The sequence below is a fragment of the Nicotiana tomentosiformis genome, chromosome 6, assembly GCF_000390325.3.
Source record: "Nicotiana tomentosiformis chromosome 6, ASM39032v3, whole genome shotgun sequence".
In the NCBI taxonomy this organism is placed as follows: Eukaryota; Viridiplantae; Streptophyta; class Magnoliopsida; order Solanales; family Solanaceae; genus Nicotiana; species Nicotiana tomentosiformis.
The window spans coordinates 70,264,102-70,284,340 of NC_090817.1; the positions used below are offsets into that span (position 1 = coordinate 70,264,102).

The 20,239-nt window shown below is 37.1% G+C and overlaps 1 protein-coding gene and 1 long non-coding RNA gene across 3 annotated transcripts; one reads left to right on the forward strand and one right to left on the reverse strand.

Moving 5' to 3' along the window:
* The first annotated feature begins 1,241 nt into the window (after window positions 1-1,241).
* Window positions 1,242-17,309, forward strand: LOC104111070 (CBS domain-containing protein CBSCBSPB1-like). Of its 2 annotated transcripts, none has more exons than XM_070177458.1 (14): window positions 1,242-1,720; window positions 9,150-9,318; window positions 9,481-9,613; window positions 9,732-9,902; window positions 10,058-10,139; window positions 10,231-10,344; window positions 10,453-10,519; window positions 10,727-10,832; window positions 10,917-10,975; window positions 11,917-12,023; window positions 12,109-12,242; window positions 15,189-15,274; window positions 15,378-15,467; window positions 16,740-17,309. In XM_070177458.1, the coding sequence occupies exons 1-14, from the start codon at window positions 1,569-1,571 to the stop codon at window positions 16,956-16,958; spliced, it is 1,689 nt and encodes a 562-aa protein (XP_070033559.1). In that variant the 5' UTR covers window positions 1,242-1,568; the 3' UTR covers window positions 16,959-17,309. The 2 variants fall into 2 exon arrangements, with proteins under 2 accessions (XP_070033559.1, XP_070033560.1); XM_070177459.1 differs by having other exon boundaries at window positions 1,247-1,720; window positions 16,776-17,309.
* LOC138893335 (uncharacterized) lies at window positions 9,522-9,816 on the reverse strand. Its single transcript, XR_011408642.1, has 2 exons — window positions 9,688-9,816; window positions 9,522-9,642 (listed from the first exon to the last, which is right to left on the reverse strand). It is a non-coding gene; the product is annotated as an uncharacterized lncRNA (long non-coding RNA).
* Window positions 17,310-20,239: the final 2,930 nt, after the last annotated feature.

Below are 20,239 nucleotides of genomic sequence, written 5' to 3' on the forward strand. Positions count from 1 at the left end.
TTTTGTCAGTGTAATAACATTTATTTTTTTTATTTAAATGAATGTTGCATCTGTCTTGACGTCAATTGCTATACGCATAATCTATTCTTATTCTATATTCCATATTTTTTTTATTAACAAACGCAGAATACACGTGCATCACACGTACATTATAACTAGTTAATTTAAAAAGCACTTTTGAGTAACAATTAGTGATTGAATAACAATTTTATGCTTCTACTCAAAAATACTTTTTTTCTTTTAAAAGCTTTATCAAACACTTTACCTTTAAAAAAAATCTTTTTAAAATAAAATAATACTTTTGAATTTAAAAAAACTTGGCCAAACAGACTATAATTAATACGGATGCAACCAGAGGGCCTCCAACTTGACCTTGAAGTAGCTATCAAAGGAATCTATCTTGGAAGAAAATGCAAAACTATCCCACATGGGTTGAAAGGAGGCAGCGGGAGGGGAGAAAGAATTGATTCTAAAGTAGCTGTTATCTATTTTCCATTAAATCATTTTTATATGTAATTTAAAGTTCCTTCTTTACATGAATAATACTATCAAATAATCAAAATTTTATTGACAATTGCTATTTTCTCTATCTTAAAAAGAATAAAGAGGTTTAGAGTATGAGTATTAAATTCTTCTAATTTTGACCTTTTAATTTTACAATTAAATATTTTTTTTCAACTAACATAAAATATTGATATTATTTAGAAATTATATTAAACCTATGATGTCACGACAAATAGCCCATGACACGTATTGTCCGTGTTGGGTCTAGGCTCGTATAGATTTGTCTTTTGGGCTACGCCACCTCAAGCCCAGAAGCGCACGTACCATGTGATTTGTATTATATTTTATAAAGCTTTTCACTTTACTCTCCCATTCCGATATGAGTTTCGTTTGAGGTGATATGTCCACCAATTCTTCACAAGCTTGTCACTTGCCAGTCTAGAAGCCTTACGGTCCTATTTGAACCGCACTCGTTGGTCCGTCCTATGTCATAGGCTTCACATATGAAGTACAATTTTTATAATTAAAAAATCTAATAAAAATGAAAGATTTATTTGTAATAGTGTTAGATAAAATGAAATTGCGAATGGAAAAAGAAAGTTGAGGACTCCCAGGAATAGCAGTAAAATCCAAAATAGAATTTCACTGTCTCAATTCCAACCTCATGTCCTCCAGTGAAATTGGAATCCTTGTCATTGGTTAACGTGGTACAATCTTATTGGCCAAGGTCCACTCAGCACACGCGTCCTCAACAGATTATTCACTTCAACCCAGAGCTCAAACGCTAATCCTCTCTTTCCCTCTCCCATTTCGTAGGGTTTCCCTCCATCTCTTCCTTTTCCTCGCCGGAATATTCTTCCCGGAAACCCTATTCTCCGCCGTTGACTCCACTCTTTTTTTTAATTTCATTTTCTTTTGGCTCCAATTTTTAATAACAAAGCTTTCTTCCATTATTTGACTGTTGAAAACTATCCATTACGTGAATATACGATTTTTGGTTGTTCAATTTTGAAATCTTAAATTCAAAGTTAATTTTGGATAATTTTGATTGCTGTGGAGTTCAGATGCCGACAAGTCAAGGAGGAGGATCATCGTCGAGGAGAAGCATGTCGTTGACGAGCTCTTCGTCTCTCGTTAAGAAGAAAGCAGCCGCCGAAAATGGAGGAGCGCAACCTGATTCCGCTCACCGGAAGTCCATTTCTTCATCTCGTAACATGTACGCTTCATTCTTTTATTTGAACTGATGCTTAATTTGTATATATAAAAATAATAAGAATAACACAAATACAGAAATTAATATTAAATTCCTTAAGATTGTTATTCCCGCCAATATTGCTGTATTTGTAAATAATAATTCTGCAAAATATAAGTTAACGTAATGAAACAATAATAAATTCGAGCCCACTGAATTCACAGTGTTTCCTTAAGGAATTTAATCCCCTCCTAGTACCCAAGGTAATGGATTATTTCCTCCCAGGATAGAACGAATAACACACTGGTGTAGCGGTACTTCAAACCCCAGTGTTTCAGCGAACACAAAGTTCGGTAGCAAATCACACTTACAGTTGCTTTGTTTGAAGTTAAAAACAATGCAGAACGAAAGAGTATAAACTCAGAAAATCGTATGGAAATGCTGAGAGGAAGGAGTGCAAATGTATAGCCAATTTGTTGAGCGAATTGTGTGTTGTGTGTTGAGTGTCTTTCTTCAACATCTGCTGCACATATATATAGCAGCAAAAATGTTGAAGAAGACCAAACGTCCACCCTCCATGGTGGAACAAGCATTACATGTTTGTGGAGCAAGCACTTCATGTTTGAGGAGCAAGCACTTCATGGTGGGAAGAGCATTAGGCGGCTGACAAATGGTCAATATACGGATTGGAAAATATCCGTTACAAATGCGGATAATCTTACGTTAATATTTACTATTAACAAATAAATTTGGTCCAAAAAATTAATCAATCAATCGATCATTTGACCAAATCCAAATCCAAATCCAAAGCCGAAGCCGAAACCGAAGCCGTAGCCGTAGCCGAAGCCGAGCCGAGCGAGCGACGACGACGACGGCGCGAGGCTTGCTTTCTTCTTAACTCTTTAAGAGCTACAGGAAGAGCAATTATATATATACCCACTTCCAATATGGGACAATGTCTCATTGTCAAGAGGGGGAAACTTAAAATTTTACTCAAAATTTCATTTTTCCTCCATTTCCCATTCACCCTCATTTTAAGAATATTTCATCTTAAAAACAAAACCTCAACAATCCCCCACATGAATGGGGAATGGCTATATCACGGAAGTATGCATGGAAAAACTGTGTGATTTACAAGTAAGGATTAATCGCATCTGGATAAGTAGGTTTCCCTTTGAACTTTCCGTAGTAAACTTATGTCGGATATACTCGGTCAATCGGTAGATTTGATATCTTTGAACCGTCGATCTTTGGTGTATACCTAGACAACCATAAGTCACACAATCAACCCTTAACCGTCTTTGGTTCTCATTGTTGTGTTCGTTTCAGCCATGAACACCGCCTGGTTTCATAAGTGCGTAGAGAACTGGCCTTACAAAGTTCTCCTTGAAGCGGCTAACACTTCACACTTACATAGGTGATTCCTAAACGTGTCATCCTGTAGATACACTATTTGATATACCCCGTATCAAATTTAGAAATTATTAAAAAGCCTTAATGCTTTATCCTTGGTACTGAACATTGTCTCATCACGAGAACGGACTAAAATTTTATTTGACAATGTTGAACCGTCATTAATGACTTTGTTTGATCTCCTTGAACCTAGATCTTGGGATCTCCAGTCTTCTAGGTAGAGTTACCGCCACAATGACTTGTTCTCGGCCATAGCCCCATTCCCCTTGATGATTTCTCAACTACCTCTCTAGTTAGGCCTTTTGTAAGTGGATCCGACACATTATCACTTGACTTTACATAGTCAATCGTGATAATTCCTCTAGAGAGTAATTGCCTAACGGTTTTATGTCTTCGTCGTATATGACGAGATTTACCGTTATACATAACGCTCCCAGCCCTTCCAATTGCCGCTTGACTATCACAATGTATGCATATTGGTGCCAACGGTTTGGGCCAAAATGGAATGTCTTCCAAGAAATTCCGGAGCCATTCAGCTTCTTCACCGGCTTTATCTAAGGCTATGAATTCAGCCTCCATTGTAGAGCGGGCAATACATGTTTGTTTGGACGACTTCCAAGATACCGCTCCTCCACCAATAGTGAATACATATCCACTCGTGGACTTAGAATCAGTTGAACCGGTGATCCAATTTGCATCACAGTATCCCTCAATCACCGCAGGGAAATTACTGTAGTGCAATTCAAAGTTCTGGGTATGTTCTAAATATCCCAAAACTCGTTTCATTGCCATCCAATGAGATTGGCCTGGATTGCTCGTATATCGACTCAGTTTACTTATAGCACAAGCTATATCTGGTCGTGTACAATTCATGATATACATTAAGCATCCCAACACACGAGCATAATCCAATTGTGATATGCTTTGGCCTTTGTTCTTTGCTAATGCAAGATTCACGTCAATTGGAGTCTTTGCAACTTTAAAGCCCAAGTGCTTGAATTTTTCAAGTACTGTCTTAATATAATGAGATTGTGACAATGCCAGACCTTGAGGAGTCTTATGGATCTTAATTCCCAGAATTAAATCAGCAACTCCCAAGTCTTTCATATCAAACTTGCTATTGAGCATACGCTTAGTAGCATTTATGTTGGCAATGTCATTACTCATTATCAGCATATCATCCACATATAGGCAAACAATGACTATGTGATTTGGAACATTTTTAATGTACACACATTTATCACATTCATTTATCTTAAAACTATTTGACAACATTGTTTGGTCAAATTTCGCATGCCATTGTTTGGGTGCTTGTTTTAGTCCGTAAAGAGACTTAACAAGTCTACATACCTTCTTTTCTTTACCTGGAACCACAAACCCTTCAGGTTGTTCCATGTAAATTTCTTCCTCCAACTCTCCATTCAAGAAGGCAGTCTTAACATCCATTTGATGAATTTCAAGACTATACACTGCAGCTAATGCTACCAACATTCGTATGGACGTAATTCTTGTAACTGGAGAGTATGTATCAAAGTAGTCTAGACCTTCTCGTTGTCTATACCCTTTGACTACGAGCCTTGCCTTGAATTTATCAATAGTGCCATCATCTTTGATTTTTCTCTTAAAAATCCATTTAGAACCCAAAGGTTTATTTCCAGGAGGAAGATCAACCAATTCCCATGTATGGTTGTTCAATATGGATTCTATTTCACTATTGACTGCCTCTTTCCAAAACAATGATTCCGAAGAAGTCATAGCTTTTTTAAATGTTTGAGGCTCATTCTCCAATAAGAAAGTCACAAAATCTGGTCCAAATGAAGTAGACGTTCTTTGACGTTTACTACGTCTTGGATTCTCATGATTACATGTACTTTCTTTTGTTTCTTCCCGAGGTCGTTTAGATCCTTCATCAAACGACTCACATTCCTTTTTATACGGATATATATTTTCAAAGAACTCAGCATTATCTCATTCTATAACCGTATTATTATGAATGTCGGGATTTTCTGATTTATGAACTAGAAATCGATATGCTTTACTATTTGTCGCATATCCTATGAAAACACAATCAACGGTTTTCGGTCCTATCTTTACCCTTTTGGGTTTAGGAACTTGCACTTTTGCCAAACACCCCCACACTTTAAAATAATTCAAGTTGGGCTTCCTTCCTTTCCATTTTTCATATGGAATGGATTGTGTTTTGCTATGGGGCACTCGATTTAATATTCGATTAGCCGTAAGAATGGCTTCCCCCCACAAGTTCTGTGGCAAACCAGAACTTATCAACAACGCATTCATCATCTCCTTTAATGTGCGATTCTTTCTTTCCGCAATCCCATTAGATTGGGGCGTGTAAGGGGCTGTTGTTTGATGAATAATTCCATATTCTAAACATATTTCTTCAAAAGGAGATTCATATTCACCACCCCTATCACTTCTTATCATTTTTACTTTCTTGTTAAGTTGCGTTTCAACTTCATTTTTGTATTGCCTGAATGCGTCTATTGCTTCATCTTTACTATTCAGTAAGTAAACATAGCAATATCGAGTACCATCGTCAATAAAAGTTATGAAATACTTCTTTCCACCGCGAGATGGTATTGACTTCATGTCACAAATATCTGTGTGAATTAAGTCTAAAGGATTTGAATTCCTTTCAACTGACTTATAAGGATGTTTAACATACTTAGATTCCACACATGTTTGACATTTTGATTTTTCGCATTCAAACTTGGGCAGTACTTCCAAGTTAATCATTTTCCGCAAGGTTTTATAATTGACATGACCCAAACGTACATGCCATAAATCATTTGACTCAAGTAAGTAAGAAGAAGCTGAAATATTATTATTATTTTCCACAACCATTACATTTAGGTTGAAAAGGCCCTCGGTGAGGTAACCTTTTCCTACAAATATTTCATTCTTACTAATTACAACCTTGTTTGACACAAAAACGCACTTAAAACCGTGCTTAACAAGAAGTCCAGTAGAGACTAAATTCTTTCTCATTTCGGGAACATGAAGGACATTGTTCAAAGTCATGACCTTGCCAGAAGTCATTTTCAGAAATATCTTCCCATATCCTTCAACTTTTGCTGTTGAAGCATTTCCCATATAAACTGTCTCTCCGGGTTCAGCAAGAGCATAAGAAGCAAAAGCCTCTCTAACTGCACAAACATGGCGAGTGGCTCCTGAATCAAACCACCACAGTTTGGGATTTCCCACCAAGTTACATTCAGAAAGCATGGCACACAAGTTATCAACATTATCATGGTTTACTACCATGTTTGCTTGACCTCTTTTCTTGTCTTTCTTCGGAGCACGACACTCCGTAGACTTGTGTCCAGTTTTTCCACAGTTGTAGCAGTTTCCACTGAACCGCTTCTTGCTTGGGTTGTATTTCGGACCAGAAGCCTTCTTCCTCTTTTTGTTAGCTTCAACAATATTTGCTCCCATTATTGTTGAATTTCCACGGCCTCTCCTTTCAGCAGCTTTATTGTCCTCTTCGATTCTCAACCGAACAATGAGATCTTCAAGGGACATTTCCTTTCGTTTGTGTTTCAAATAATTTTTGAAGTCCTTCCACAACGGAGGCAACTTCTCAATCATTGCTGCTACTTGAAATGCTTCGTTGATGACAAGACCTTCAGCAAGTAGATCATGAATAATCACTTGCAATTCCTGGACTTGGGTAATAACAGATTTGCTATCTACCATTTTGTAGTCCAAAAATTTTGCGGCAACGAATTTCTTCATCCCGGCATCTTCAGTTTTATATTTCTTTTCAAGAGCATTCCACAATTCTTTTGAGGTCTCCACGCTACTGTATACATTATACAGATTATCATCCAGTCCGCTAAGAATATATTTCTTGCATAAAAAATCAGAATGCTTCCACGCTTCAATCACGAAAAAGTGTTCATTCTCTGGAGTTTTATCTGGCAGATCAGGAACATCTTCCTTGATGAACTTCTATAGACATAACGTAGTTAGATAGAAGAACATCTTCTGCTGCCAGCGCTTGAAATCAATCCCGAAAAATTTTTCGGGTTTTTCTGCCGGTGCCAACGCCGGTGTTCGGCTTGTCGATGCGTTGGCAGTTACCATCGGCACAGCTTGGTTTTCGCTTTCAGTCATCATTTTTTTAATTGCTTTGTTTGAAGTTAAAACAATGCAGAACGAAGGAGTATAAACTCAGAAAATCGCAGAACGAAGGAGTATAAACTCAGAAATAGCCAATTTGTTGAGCAAATTGTATGTTGTGTGTTGAGTGTCTTTCTTCAACATCTGCTGCACATATATATAGCAGCAAAAATGTTGAAGAAGACCAAACGTCCACCCTCCATGGTGGAACAAGCATTACATGTTTGTGGAGCAAGCACTTCATGTTTGTGGAGCAAGCACTTCATGGTGGGAAGAGCATTAGGCGGTTGCCAAATGGTCAATACACGGATTGGAAAATATCCGTTACAAATGCGGATAATCTTACGTTAATATTTACTATTAACAAATAAATTTGGTCCAAAAAATTAATCAATCAATCGATCATTTGACCAAATCCAAATCCAAATCCAAATCCAAATCCAAAGCCGAAGCCGAAGCCGAAGCCGAAGCCGAAGCCGAAGCCGAGCCGAGCGAGCGACGACGACGACGGCGCGAGGCTTGCTTTCTTCTTAACTCTTTAAGAGCTACAAGAAGAGCAATTATATATATACCCACCAAAAATGTCTTCCTCTTCCAATATGGGACAATGTCTCATTGTCAAGAGGGGGAAACTTAAAATTTTACTCAAAATTTCATTTTCCCTCCATTTCCCATTCACCCTCATTTTAAGAATATTTCATCTTAAAAACAAAACCTCAACAATTACGACGTGAAATTTAAGCTTTATTTGATGCTTTCACTGCTTATTTGTTTCCCAACTTGAATACTGGAGATGGATATGAGCTCGGGTTGGGGGATATTGAATATTTATTTGCTGCTTATTTATAGCAAGATGAGGGAAAAGAAAAGAGTTTATACTTTATAGTTAGAATATTGGCAATGTGGAAAAGAGGTTTTGTAATTGGGATCTCAGCTTAATGATTGTCATTCTCACTGTGCTGCCGAAGTCTAATTTAAAGTTAAAAAACTGCATCATGGAAGTGCTTAATCACGTGTACTGCAATTGTCTGTCATTGTTGTCAAGGGCTCATTTGAGGCACGCTTAAGCCCTGATGCTCAGACAAGTTCAGGGTAGGCGATTTGCCTCACTTAGGCTGTGCTTCAGTGTGTGCAAGGCAGTAAGGTGTGCACTCCTAATTGCCCATAGTTTCTATCTTGAATAGAGCGGTACTAATATGCTTGGCAAAAAGATATATTACTTTTTAAGGAAATCACCATGAATGAAGTTGTTATTTTTCTCTTGCATTACATATGTATATTTTTTTTTTCTTCGTTGTGCCTTTTTTAATATAAAGCCTTTGCGCTTAAAGCCCCGATAGACCTGGGGAGCTTTTAAATGCTTTTCGCCTTTGACAACACTGTTGTCTGTAGATGATCTGCAACTAACAAATGCTACTTCGGAGGTCATTTTACTTGGTTATTTGTCTTGATTCACCTATGTATAGCTCTTTTAATAGCATGTAAAGGTTGTTGACTATACACCAGTGTCCAATACTCAAATGCTCCCACCATACTTTTGAGTGGTTCAGTAGGCTACAGTGTGCAGGCTTCCTTGAGGTTCTGTTCAGTTTTTTTGGTTTGAGTTCACTCTGCCTTTTTAGGTTGGTTGATTTTTTATTTTTTTTTTGGTTTCTGATGCAGCTTTTGGAGGTTTTAAAGTCTTTGATTCTTTATTATATTCTTGGCACATGCTGTGAAATTTGATTAAGTAACAAACTGTAGCTAAGAGATTCCTTTGCTAGTAAGGATATGTAATATTTTAAAAACTTGTTTAGATCATAGTTGGGATCATTAATGGTCACTCTGAGTTGAAATCATCATTTTTTTGTGATTATTTTGAGTTTTGATAGTTTGTTCTCTCGCACATTTGGAACAGGGGACTGACTGGAGAGCGCACAGTGAAAAGATTGCGGCTGTCAAAAGCCCTAACAGTACCTGATACTACAAGTATTTATGAAGCTTGCCGCAAGATGGCTGCTCGCAGAGTTGATGCTTTATTGTTGACTGATTCAAATGCATTACTATGTGGTATCCTGACGGATAAGGTTTGACCTGAATCATGCAAAAATGCTGTAGAAAACATTTAGTAAATAGAAGTCTGTAGAGCTGCCTATTTCACTGATGCTTTTCCTATACCTACTAAAGGTGATATCCTTAACTAACTCTTCATGCATCCTTTTCTTTTACTTCCTTTGGGCATATTGAAGGATATAGCAACAAGGGTTATTGCTCGAGAAGTTAATATACAGGAAACACCTGTTTCAAAGATTATGACGAAAAATCCCGTTTTTGTGCTTTCTGACACACTTGCTGTGGAGGCTTTGCAGAAAATGGTGCTAGGTTGGTTTATCTGAAATAACTCAAGTTAACTTCGTGATCCCCACCCGGGAATCACATCACTTTTTTAATAGCACCTTTTGAAAGCCTATCCAACATCTTATTTTTGTCCTGACGACAGGAAAATTTAGACATTTGCCGGTTGTAGAAAATGGAGAGGTCGTTGCTTTGCTTGATATAGCAAAATGCCTTTATGATGCAATTGCTCGCCTCGAAAGGGCAGCTGAGAAAGGAAAGGCCATTGCAGCTGCTGTTGAGGGAGTTGAAAAACACTGGGGGACATCTGGTTCTGGTTGGTTTAGAACTTTGTGTTGTTACTAATTTTCACTTATATAGTGTAGGACTGTCTATGTATTGACTGTTTGCCCAGTTCCTGTTATTGGTTGATGTTATTTGATTGGGCTTGCAAGTATATTTATTGACCTTTTCATATTTTCTTGTTTATAGCAAGTTCTAATACATTTATAGAAACACTTCGAGAGCAAATGTTCAGGCCTTCACTGTCTACCATCATTTCTGAAAATTCAAGGTAAATAATATCTTCACTTTTTAGAATAATTTAATCTTCTAAGTAATCTGCAGGTTAGTCACTATTTGTTGTGGATCTGTGGTGTTTCTAGGATTGTTACAGTTGAACCAAGTGATACTGTGTTAGCCACAGCAAAAAAGATGCTTGAATGTCGAACAAGCTCTGCAATTGTAACAGTTGACAACAAACCACGAGGGATTTTAACGTGAGCAGTTTTCCCTTGCATCCACTTGTTTACATTCATAGATTCTCTGCTATGGTGTAATAGCATATTAATCATCTCATGACAAGATATGCGTCATGGACTGTGCAGTTCAAAGGACTTATTGATGCGAGTCATAGCACAAGATCTTTCCCCCGAGTCCACTCTCGTAGAGAAGGTAATCTCTCCTCTTGATAACTGAGGGGATATCTTTGTTTGGGATAACTCTCTGTTCATTATCAAAGTAAAAAGGTTTAAATAATAGTTCTTTAAATAATTAGAAATTATTTTTCCTTTCATTATCTTTTTCCTTCCTTTCTTGAGGTTTGATAGCTAATTTATCTGATCTCTGATAACTTTCATCTTTTTTGCATGTAACATCCAGGTAATGACACCTAATCCAGAATGTGCTTCAATAGATATGCCGATTGTTGATGCTTTGCATACAATGCATGATGGGAAATTTTTACACCTTCCTGTTGTTGATAAAGGTATCATTTACCTCCAATTACACTTTGAGACTGGTTATCTTCTTTTCTAGATTTGCTTAAATTTGCAATTCTTATTTGCGGCAGAGGGAATTGTTGTTGCTGTTCTTGATGTGCTTCATATTACTCATGCAGCTGTAGCCACGGTAAGGCAGCACACACAAACATGTTAATTTCTCCCTTCTCAACTCATCATAAGCAACTGATATCTTTTGAGCTATCATTTTGGTGGTCAATTCACCTTCTGAATTCTGCCTTGTACTCAATTACCTCATTCAAGTAAAAACCTTCCAAGGGTTCTAACTACTTTGATGAGCTTTCCATTTGTCCGTGTACATCAAAAACGTATAAATTCTAGTCTGGATCTATCAAGTTGAAATCCTGGTTACCACTTTGCTAAGGCTGACTTCTTAAGGAAAGTAAAATATGTTGTCAATTTACCAATATTAAGAAAATTCCAATTTCGTTGAATGTTTGAACAGAATACTGAAGGATGTTTATTTTATATTTTATTGCATTTTAGAATTAACTTCGGTCGCGATCCACAAAAGCGATCTGCTCTAGGATGTTTCAAAGAATTTTGCATTTGATTATGACCTCACTGCTAGTATTAATATTCAGCCTTTTATTTTAATTCGGATCAGTGAATATTTCAACCAATCCTTTAGCCGTTATGGCTGATGTTTTTACTTTCTGTACAATGTGTTTGCTGGACAATATGTTTTTGTTCCTGAGTCCTTCGTATTTCATATTGACATTTAAATATTAATTGGTTAAGTTGTCATATTCACTTTGAGTTGGAAGCTGCTCAATAAGCACATGTGCTATTTCTTAAAAATTTATTGTTTCATTAATTGACTAGAAACTTTACATGAGCGTTAAATTTTGTGAGGCATTCTTCAACTATTAATATGTCAAAATCAAGGTAATCTAGGATCTAATTATTGTTAAAGTAGCAAACAACCTTGTGGAAGGCTGAAATTTTATCGCATAGTATTTAATCTTAGTTTCAATATTTAATATGTTAAGTCCTCCTTTTCTCAAAGATTGTGGAGATTTATTTCAAGGACTGTTACTCACTAACCAGGTGGGAAATACTGCTGGAATAAATAATGAAGCTGCAAACTCTATGATGCAAAGATTTTGGGATTCAGCTATGGCATTGACTCCAGATGATGACGAAGAGACGCGGAGGTTAAGGCCTTAATCTCCATATCTGTGAACTCATATTTTCTTTTCCTTTTTAATTATGTCTCACATTGTTTATTTGACATTCCAGTGACAGTTCATTGAAATTGGCTTCTGAAGGGGCAGAAACAGGAAGATCTATTCCCTATCCTTCATCGAGCCAGCCAAATAGTTTTTCATTCAAGATTGAAGACAAAAAGGGAAGGATGCACAGATTCAACTGTGGTATGTTTAGAGAATATGTTTTTAGTTAGTAAAAGTAATTAAGCACTTGTTAGTGCTTCATATATGACCAAGTGTATCTTTTACCTGGAAATTCTTGCTGCATTGGACGAATTAGTTTATATATGCAATTAGGATGCTGAATCATGCAGTACCATTGATATCATGTTAACAGAGCTAAAAATGTGAACCTCTATTTTCTCTTTTTCAGGCATCTTGAAACTTGCCTTCTGAACTGTCATACTTTTCCCAGGGCTCCTGACTCCTATCAAATTTATGGAGTTATGTCCTTGCAACTGTTTCATATCACTTGTGTTTTCCTTTTGTTCTTCATGTTGGTCCTCTTGAATTTCCAGTTTTCCACATTATGCATTGTATATTTAGCCATGCTGTTGCTTATTCATATTTTTATTATTAGAGGGACATTGAACTATGGTTTTCCCATTATTGGAAAAAATTTAAACTTGTTTGTATATATTGTCTGCTGAAACTAATTCTAGGAGGAGAAGTGGGGACGCAAGGGCTATGTGGACCACGACTGCGCAGTGCATTAGGGAAGCCGCGAGAGAGGTATTAGGGGTCTCAAAGGGTTACTCTGGTGACCACAAGGGATACTGGCGGTGGGAGAGGTGCAAGAAAAAGTGGAAACCAAGAAAGCTGCGTATCTGAAGCTAGTGGAAAGTGTAGACGACGAGGAGAAGAGGGCGAATATGGAGCAATATAAGTTGGCTAAGGAAGAGGCAAAGCTAGCAGTTACGACGACCAAGACTGCAACTTTTACTCGTTCGTATGAGGAACTCGAGGGCCGAGGTGGGGATAAGAGGTTGTTCAGGTTAGCCAAGGCGCGAGAAAGGAAGGCTCGTGACTTGGACCAAGTGAAGTGCATCAAAGATGAAAAAGGTAGAATTTTGTTGGATGAGGGGATTATCCGTCGGAGATGGCAGACCTACTGCCATAGTCTCTTGAACGAGGAGGGGGACAAGAGCATTGTATTGGGTGATTTGGAACTCTCTGGGAGTCATTGTGACTTTGGGTATTGTAGGCGGATTAAAGTTGATGAAGTGGAGGGGGCTATGCGTAAGATGAGCAGGGGCAAGGCGACCGGGCCGGATAAAATCCAGGTGGAATTTTGGAAGAGTGCGGGCAAGGCAGGCTTAGAGTGGCTCACTAGATTATTTAATGTCATTTTTAGAACGAAGAAGATGCCCGAATAGTGGAGGTGGAGCATGATGGTTCCTGTATACAAGAACAAGGGTGACATCTAAAATTGCAATAACTATCGGGGTATCAAGTTGCTTAGCCATACTATGAAAGTCTGGGAGAGAGTGGTAGAGCTAAGGGTGAGGGGGAGTGTGTCTATTTTCGAGAACCAGTACGGGTTTATGTCAGGGCGTTCGACTACAGAAGCCATCCACCTTGTTAGGAGATTGATGGAGCAGTATAGGGAGAGGAAGAAGGATTTGCATATGGTGTTCATCGACTTAGAAAAGGCGTACGATAAAGTTCCGAGGTAGGTTTTGTGGAGATGTTTGGAGGCCAGAGGTGTATCTGTTGCCTGCGTAAGGGTGATTAAGGACATGTAAGATGGAGCAAAGACCCGAGTGAGGACGGTGGGTGGGGACTCAAACCATTTTCCTGTTATGATGGGGTTGCATCAGGGGTCGGCACTCGACCCTTTTTTGTTTGCCCTGGCTATGGACGTACTGACGCGCCACATCCAAGGGGAGGTGCTGTGGTGCATGCTATTTGCAGATGATATTGTATTGATTGATGAGACGCGAGGCGATGTGAACGCGCAATTAGAGGTATGGAAGCAGACCCTGTAGTCTAAAGGTTTCAAGTTGAGCAGGACTAAGACAGAATACTTGGAGTGTAAGTTTAGTGGTGAGACTCAAGGAGGGGAAGGGGAGGTGAGGCTGGACTCGCAGGTCATCCCTAGGATAGGAAGTTTTAAGTACCTTGGGTCTATTATTCAGGGGATGAGGAGATTAATGAAGATGTCACACATCGTATTGGGCGGATGGATAAAATGGAGACTCGCTTCCGGTGTTTTGTCTGACAAGAAGGTGCCACCGAAACTTAAAGGTAAGTTCTACAGAGTGGTGGTTAGACTGACGATGTTGTAAGGGGCTGAGTGTTGGCCAGTCAAGATCGCTCATATCCAGAAGATGAAGGTAGCGGAGAAGAGGATATTGAGATGGATGTGCGGGCACGCCAGGTTAGATAGGATTAGAAATGAGGTTATTCGCGACAAGATGGGTGTGGCCCCTATTGAGTACAAGATGCGGGAAGCGAGGCTTATGTGGTTTGGTCATGTGAGGAGGAGGAGTACAGACGCCCCAGTGAGGAGGAGGAGTACAGACGCCCCAGTGAGGAGGTTGACATTGGAGGGCCTACAGAGAGGTAGAGATAGGCCAAAGAAGAGGTGGGGAGAGGTGATTAGGCAAGACATGACACAACTTCAGCTGACAGAGGACATGACCCTTGATAGGAAGGTATGGAGGTCGAGGATTAGGGTAGTAGAGTAGGTAGTCTAAGAGTGTTCATAACAGTAGTATTGGCACGCAGTCTCGCTTTCTGTTGGTAGTAGGTTTTTATGACTAACCGTTGTTTTCTTTCATTGTTGATCACCTTACTATCTTGTTGTTTTTATTCTGCTTTTATATGGCTTTTTGGTGCTGCCTTTTCTTGTCTATATTTTCATTAGTGTGGTGCTTATGTTTTTTTGGGCCTAGGGTCTATTGGAAACAACCTCTCTATCTTCACAAGGTAGGGGTAAGGTCTGCGTACACACTACCCTTCCCAGACCTCACTGTGTGGGAAAATACTGGATATGTTGTTGAAACTAATTCTAGGAAATTGATAGGATGTCTGCTTTGTTCTCCCTCATAATTCAACCACTATGATAATTTTGACTTTCATTATGGCTCTAATGTTTCTATATTTCAGATATTCGGAACATGACAGATTTAATAGCTGCAATCATTCAGAGAGTGGGGGATGACATTGACCGGGACAATCTTCCTCAGATTCTGGTTGGAATGCACTAAGTTCCTCGTACATTTGAATGTTTCTCCTCTTGGTTTTCCTTGTTTGAGCAAGTTGACTATTATATTCAAGGCAATTACTCTCTTGCAGTATGAAGATGAAGATCATGACAAGGTTGTATTAGCGTCAGATAGTGATCTTACAGCAGCTGTTGACCATGCAAGATCTGCAGGTTGGAAGGTATGATTGGCTTTCCTCTGGCCCTGGGTTTTGATGCATGATTTAGTTGATTGAATGAGCATATACCCTAATACCAGGAAAGAAGATTGAGTTAGGATTAGTTATTAGGCAAAATACATAGGCAGCCCCTTTAAGCTGTTCACACTTTTCACTTAGACACTTTATGTTAAGTTCTTTCCATTTGAACACTCTAACCACATCTCAAATGTGTCATTTAGACACAAACTTGATAGGCAGCCAACCACAAAAGATGCGTGTAATTCACATACCAAAGTGACAAATAAGATACGGACACGTGGATTTAACTTAAATAAATTTTTAAAAAAAATTTTGAAAAAAGAAAAGAAAAATGAGTAAAAGAAAAACAAGAACGCACCCCCCCCTCCCCGACGAACCCCCCTCCTTTTGTCTTCTTCCCCAATCCCCGGCAATCCCTCCTCCCTATTTCGTCTCCTTTAAGAAACTCTCAGCTGCCACTGTTTCCCCCCTAGATCTGTCAAGTGTGGAAGCAGACAATGAAATTAATTAGTTTAAGATTTCATGTTACAAATTAACAATCTAAACATATATATTGGAATACTCTGTATTAATCTTCCTTGATGATCTGTAAATTCTTTGCATATGTGATAAATGTATTTCCAAATACACTTACAGATTTCAAGTGGCAATTGAACCCAATTACATAAATTTAAAGGAAAGTTACGGGATCATTCCCATTTACATTGGTGAAAACCCAGTTCTAAATTAAAAAATAAGATAATTTTTTGAGAAGAGATGTTAATGATAATTTGAAAATCGGAGCAAAAAATGCCTAAAATCATGAGTAGCTTCATAAAATTTGCTTTAACATCAGTTAGTTTGATCAAAACTAACTCAAAAGAGCTAGCATTCTTAAAAGAGAGAGAGGAAGCATTTGTTTAGAGTTCTGGAAAAATTTCATCAATGTCCATCGCCTAAGCTTAGTGTTTTTCGAAAACAGAGATTGGTCGGGGTGGGTGGGGTTGGGGAGGGAGGGGTCAGAGAGAGTAGATAGCATTCGTAAAGTGAGGAGTTTGTTTTTTTGGACTATTTCACGCGCTTGAAAAATGTGAGAACACTTATCTTGCCATGTCAGCTTTTTGTATCTAAATGACACATTTGAGATGTGGTTAGAGTGTATAAATGGAATAGACTTAAGATTGAATGTCTAAGTGAAAAGTGTGGACAACTTTAAGGATCTGTCAATATATTTTGCCTAGTTATTACATGTTGTTTCCATCTTATCTTGAATAGGATGTAAGGACTGATGACAGAAATCAACCTGAACAGGGGCTAAAATTGCATCTGGACTATTCAGGAACAACTGGCCATCGGAGGGGTTCAAGCTCCAGTAGTTTGGATTATGCTCATACAGAATCTGCTTGGGCTTCAGCCTACAGCACTGTAGCAGCCGGTGCTGCATTAGTTGCGGGTTTAGGCGTACTAGCATTCTTAAGGAGATCTGGTAACTGATTATTTGAAAGAAGTTACCACTTGATAGACTGAGGAATGGGAATAGCACATCGATTCATGTGAGCTTGATCGGTTAATTTGATTTGAATGGATGTTGGTGCTATGGTTGGATGGTTGCTCTATACGGGAATCGTTTTACTTTTACCTTTTGCCTGCGTCCAGATTTGCAGGTTTTGGTTTATCCTTACGCCCTATAACTCCCTTACCTTGGAGTAGTCTTCAACAATGAACTGGCAACTGTATTCAATTTATTGTGCCAACAGTGTCAGGAATTCAAATGTGGGCTGCGATATTTCTTACAGAAATAAAAGAGAAAGGAAGAAGAAACATAAGGAATGCACTTATCCTTCCTGTTCGGTCTCTCCCTGAACGCCTTCATCCCGAATTCCAACTAACCACTAAGCAACCTTTTATTAACTATGCGTTCCATCCTTTGCAACCGGTGGTTGACGAGGTCCTTTCATATGATTTATAAAAGAAGATGCTCAAAATAATTGCATTAGATAACAATAAGGGTAATTTAAGAGTGTTATTTTGCAGATATCAATCACCGTTAAGCTATTGAAGCTTGCGTATAACATTAACCAAACAAAAAACAATTCGGCGCATGTTGTAGTTTGCAATGGTGTAAGACTGATTTCTGTTCAGACGGAATCTAGGATTACAAGCCAATTGGGTCGAAGTGTGTGTTCTCAATTTTCTGCTATATATAATTCGAGTTTAGATAGCAAGTGCGGACACATCAGCTGCTGAAAGGTTGTACCCGTCCTGTATTGTTTTATTCTTAGTTGTCATTCAGTGGGATACCGTAGAGGTGCTTATCGGGCGAATTAGGTGGATGATTACGCTCAATTGTTCGGTTTATCGGTTATCGAATTATAAATGTAGTAATCCGTTAGCCATCCAATAAGACAATGAGCGGATTGGTATCAAATTAACGATTATCAGACGGTTATCGGGCGGTTTATCGGCTAAACTAAATAAAATTTTTTTGAACAATTAATACCAAACGGGTGAAGAATAAAAATAGAAAGTCTACATTGAATCTACTCTCTAGCGATAAAGTCTACCATTTCGAGGAAAGATTCTTCCTTGAATCCATCGAGAGATTGCGATACACATTTTATTCTTATATCATTCGATCCATCACACCTTTGTCTCTGTTCTTAAATCTGTATCTTAGGGCTTGTAGTCAATCAAAATCAATTTAAAAAGGATGTTTTTGGTCGATTGGTTCTATGGAATTCTCGCATCGCTTGGTCTGTGGCAGAAAGAGTCTAAGATCTTGTTTTTAGGCCTTGATAATGCCGGCAAAACTACCACATCAGACTTTATCGCTAGAGAGTAGAATCAACTACCACAGTGTTTCAATAGTACTCTATATACATAGGGGTAAAAGTGTAAATATAAAAATTCTTAACGGGTTAACAGTTTAACAGTTTACCCGATAAGAAAATTGAGTAATCCTCCTCCAAACCGTTAAGTCGTTAATTATAAAATCTCAATCTGTTCACCATCCATTACCTCGATAATCCGATACCAATAAGCCAATAAGCTATCGATTGAGTTCGGTTAACAGTTTCGGTTCGGTTTTGAACAGCCCTCGGATATCGGATATGAATATGACAATTGCTCAATGTTAGGAAGAGAAAAAGATGCGCCTTCCTGCTGTGAACCGATCGAGTAACAAAATGGAGGGGTGAATGGCCCAATTACACATAAAAACGAAATTATTTACCATTGCTTACCCATTTACTTTTTTACCCATCAAACTAATTACCTTTCGTATCCATGGAAGCTTTTGTGGGTAATTTCCCTCTTTTCTCCTTTCTTTTTTATTTCTCTCCTTCTTTTCTTTCTTCTCTCCTTTTCTCTGTTCTCGTTTTCTTTTTATTTTTTTATTTTTTCTCCTTTTCGGTTCATTTATTTTTTGACCAAATCATATTATTATTATTTTTATCATAATTTAATTTCACACTCAATTTTTGCTCATTCTTTATTTATTTTTCTTTTTTTTTTTATTTATTTTATTTATTTCTTGTTCCTTTTCTAATTTCATTACTCCTTTTTCTTTTATTTTTTTCTCTTCATAATCTAATTTTATTTAATTGTTTTGCTTTTTTTTTTTTTAATATTCTTCTTTTTTTATAAAATAAGAAAAGGTAACTGATATAGTAAATATTTGTTCATCTTTTTTTTATAAATATAACTGGTATAATATAAATTTTGTCTTTTTTTCTTATTTTTTTTAATTCAATTATTAGAACAACTTATACATTATAACTGTTTTCTTTTTTTTTTTTTGTTTTTTTTCTTTTTAAATTTTATTTATTATTATTTCAAATTATTTTCCTTTTGTTTTTCAGAATCTAATTCTGCACACATTTTTTGGCTTCTTTATTTTTGTTATTTTTATTTGTTTTATTTTTTTTTATATTAATTATAAATAACTTACTTTAGCATATAGCATATAAAAAATAATATATTAGTAGTAGTTGAAGTATATTATTGCAGTAAATTATGATACCCACATGCTATATATCATATATACTGATAGGGTATATGATATAGAGAACTCTGTTAAAAAATTGAAAAAGAACCCATTGAATTTTTTTTGGATAATTAAAAAAAATACCAAATTTAACTAGATAGTTACATTACACCATATATTGTAATAGTATACTGTTACAATAAATTATACACTATTAAAAATTAAATATTATATACTAAAATGGTATATAGTATGTTATTTTGATATATAGTACAAATTATTCTTTTCCGCTAGATCAACTCAATTTCAAAAATTTACTCCAGGATTTTTACCAAATTAACTCAAACTTTAGCCACAATCGCCAATCAAATATTTCAAACTAAATATTTTGGTTTAAGAAAAAAATAAAAAAATATGAGAACTCCGTTGAAAAGTTGAAAAAGAACTCAATGAACATTTCAAAAAGTTCTAAAAGGACTAAATTGTAATAGTATACTATTACATTATAATATGTTGAAAAGAACTGTATACTAAAATGGTATATAGTATACCATTTTGGTATACAATACAAATTCTTTTTCGCCAGTTCAACTCAGCTTTAACCCAAATTTAAAATTTTTAGTGCGAAATCTTCACTAAATTCGCTCAATGTTTAGCTACAACCTCCAATTAATATTTCAAACAAACCCAGACAAAATTGGATCAAAATAACTACAAATTCAACAAACCCAATATATGAGTTTCATGCTTCAAGGTTCTTCAGGGGTAGATATATGTTAGTAGCAGTGTC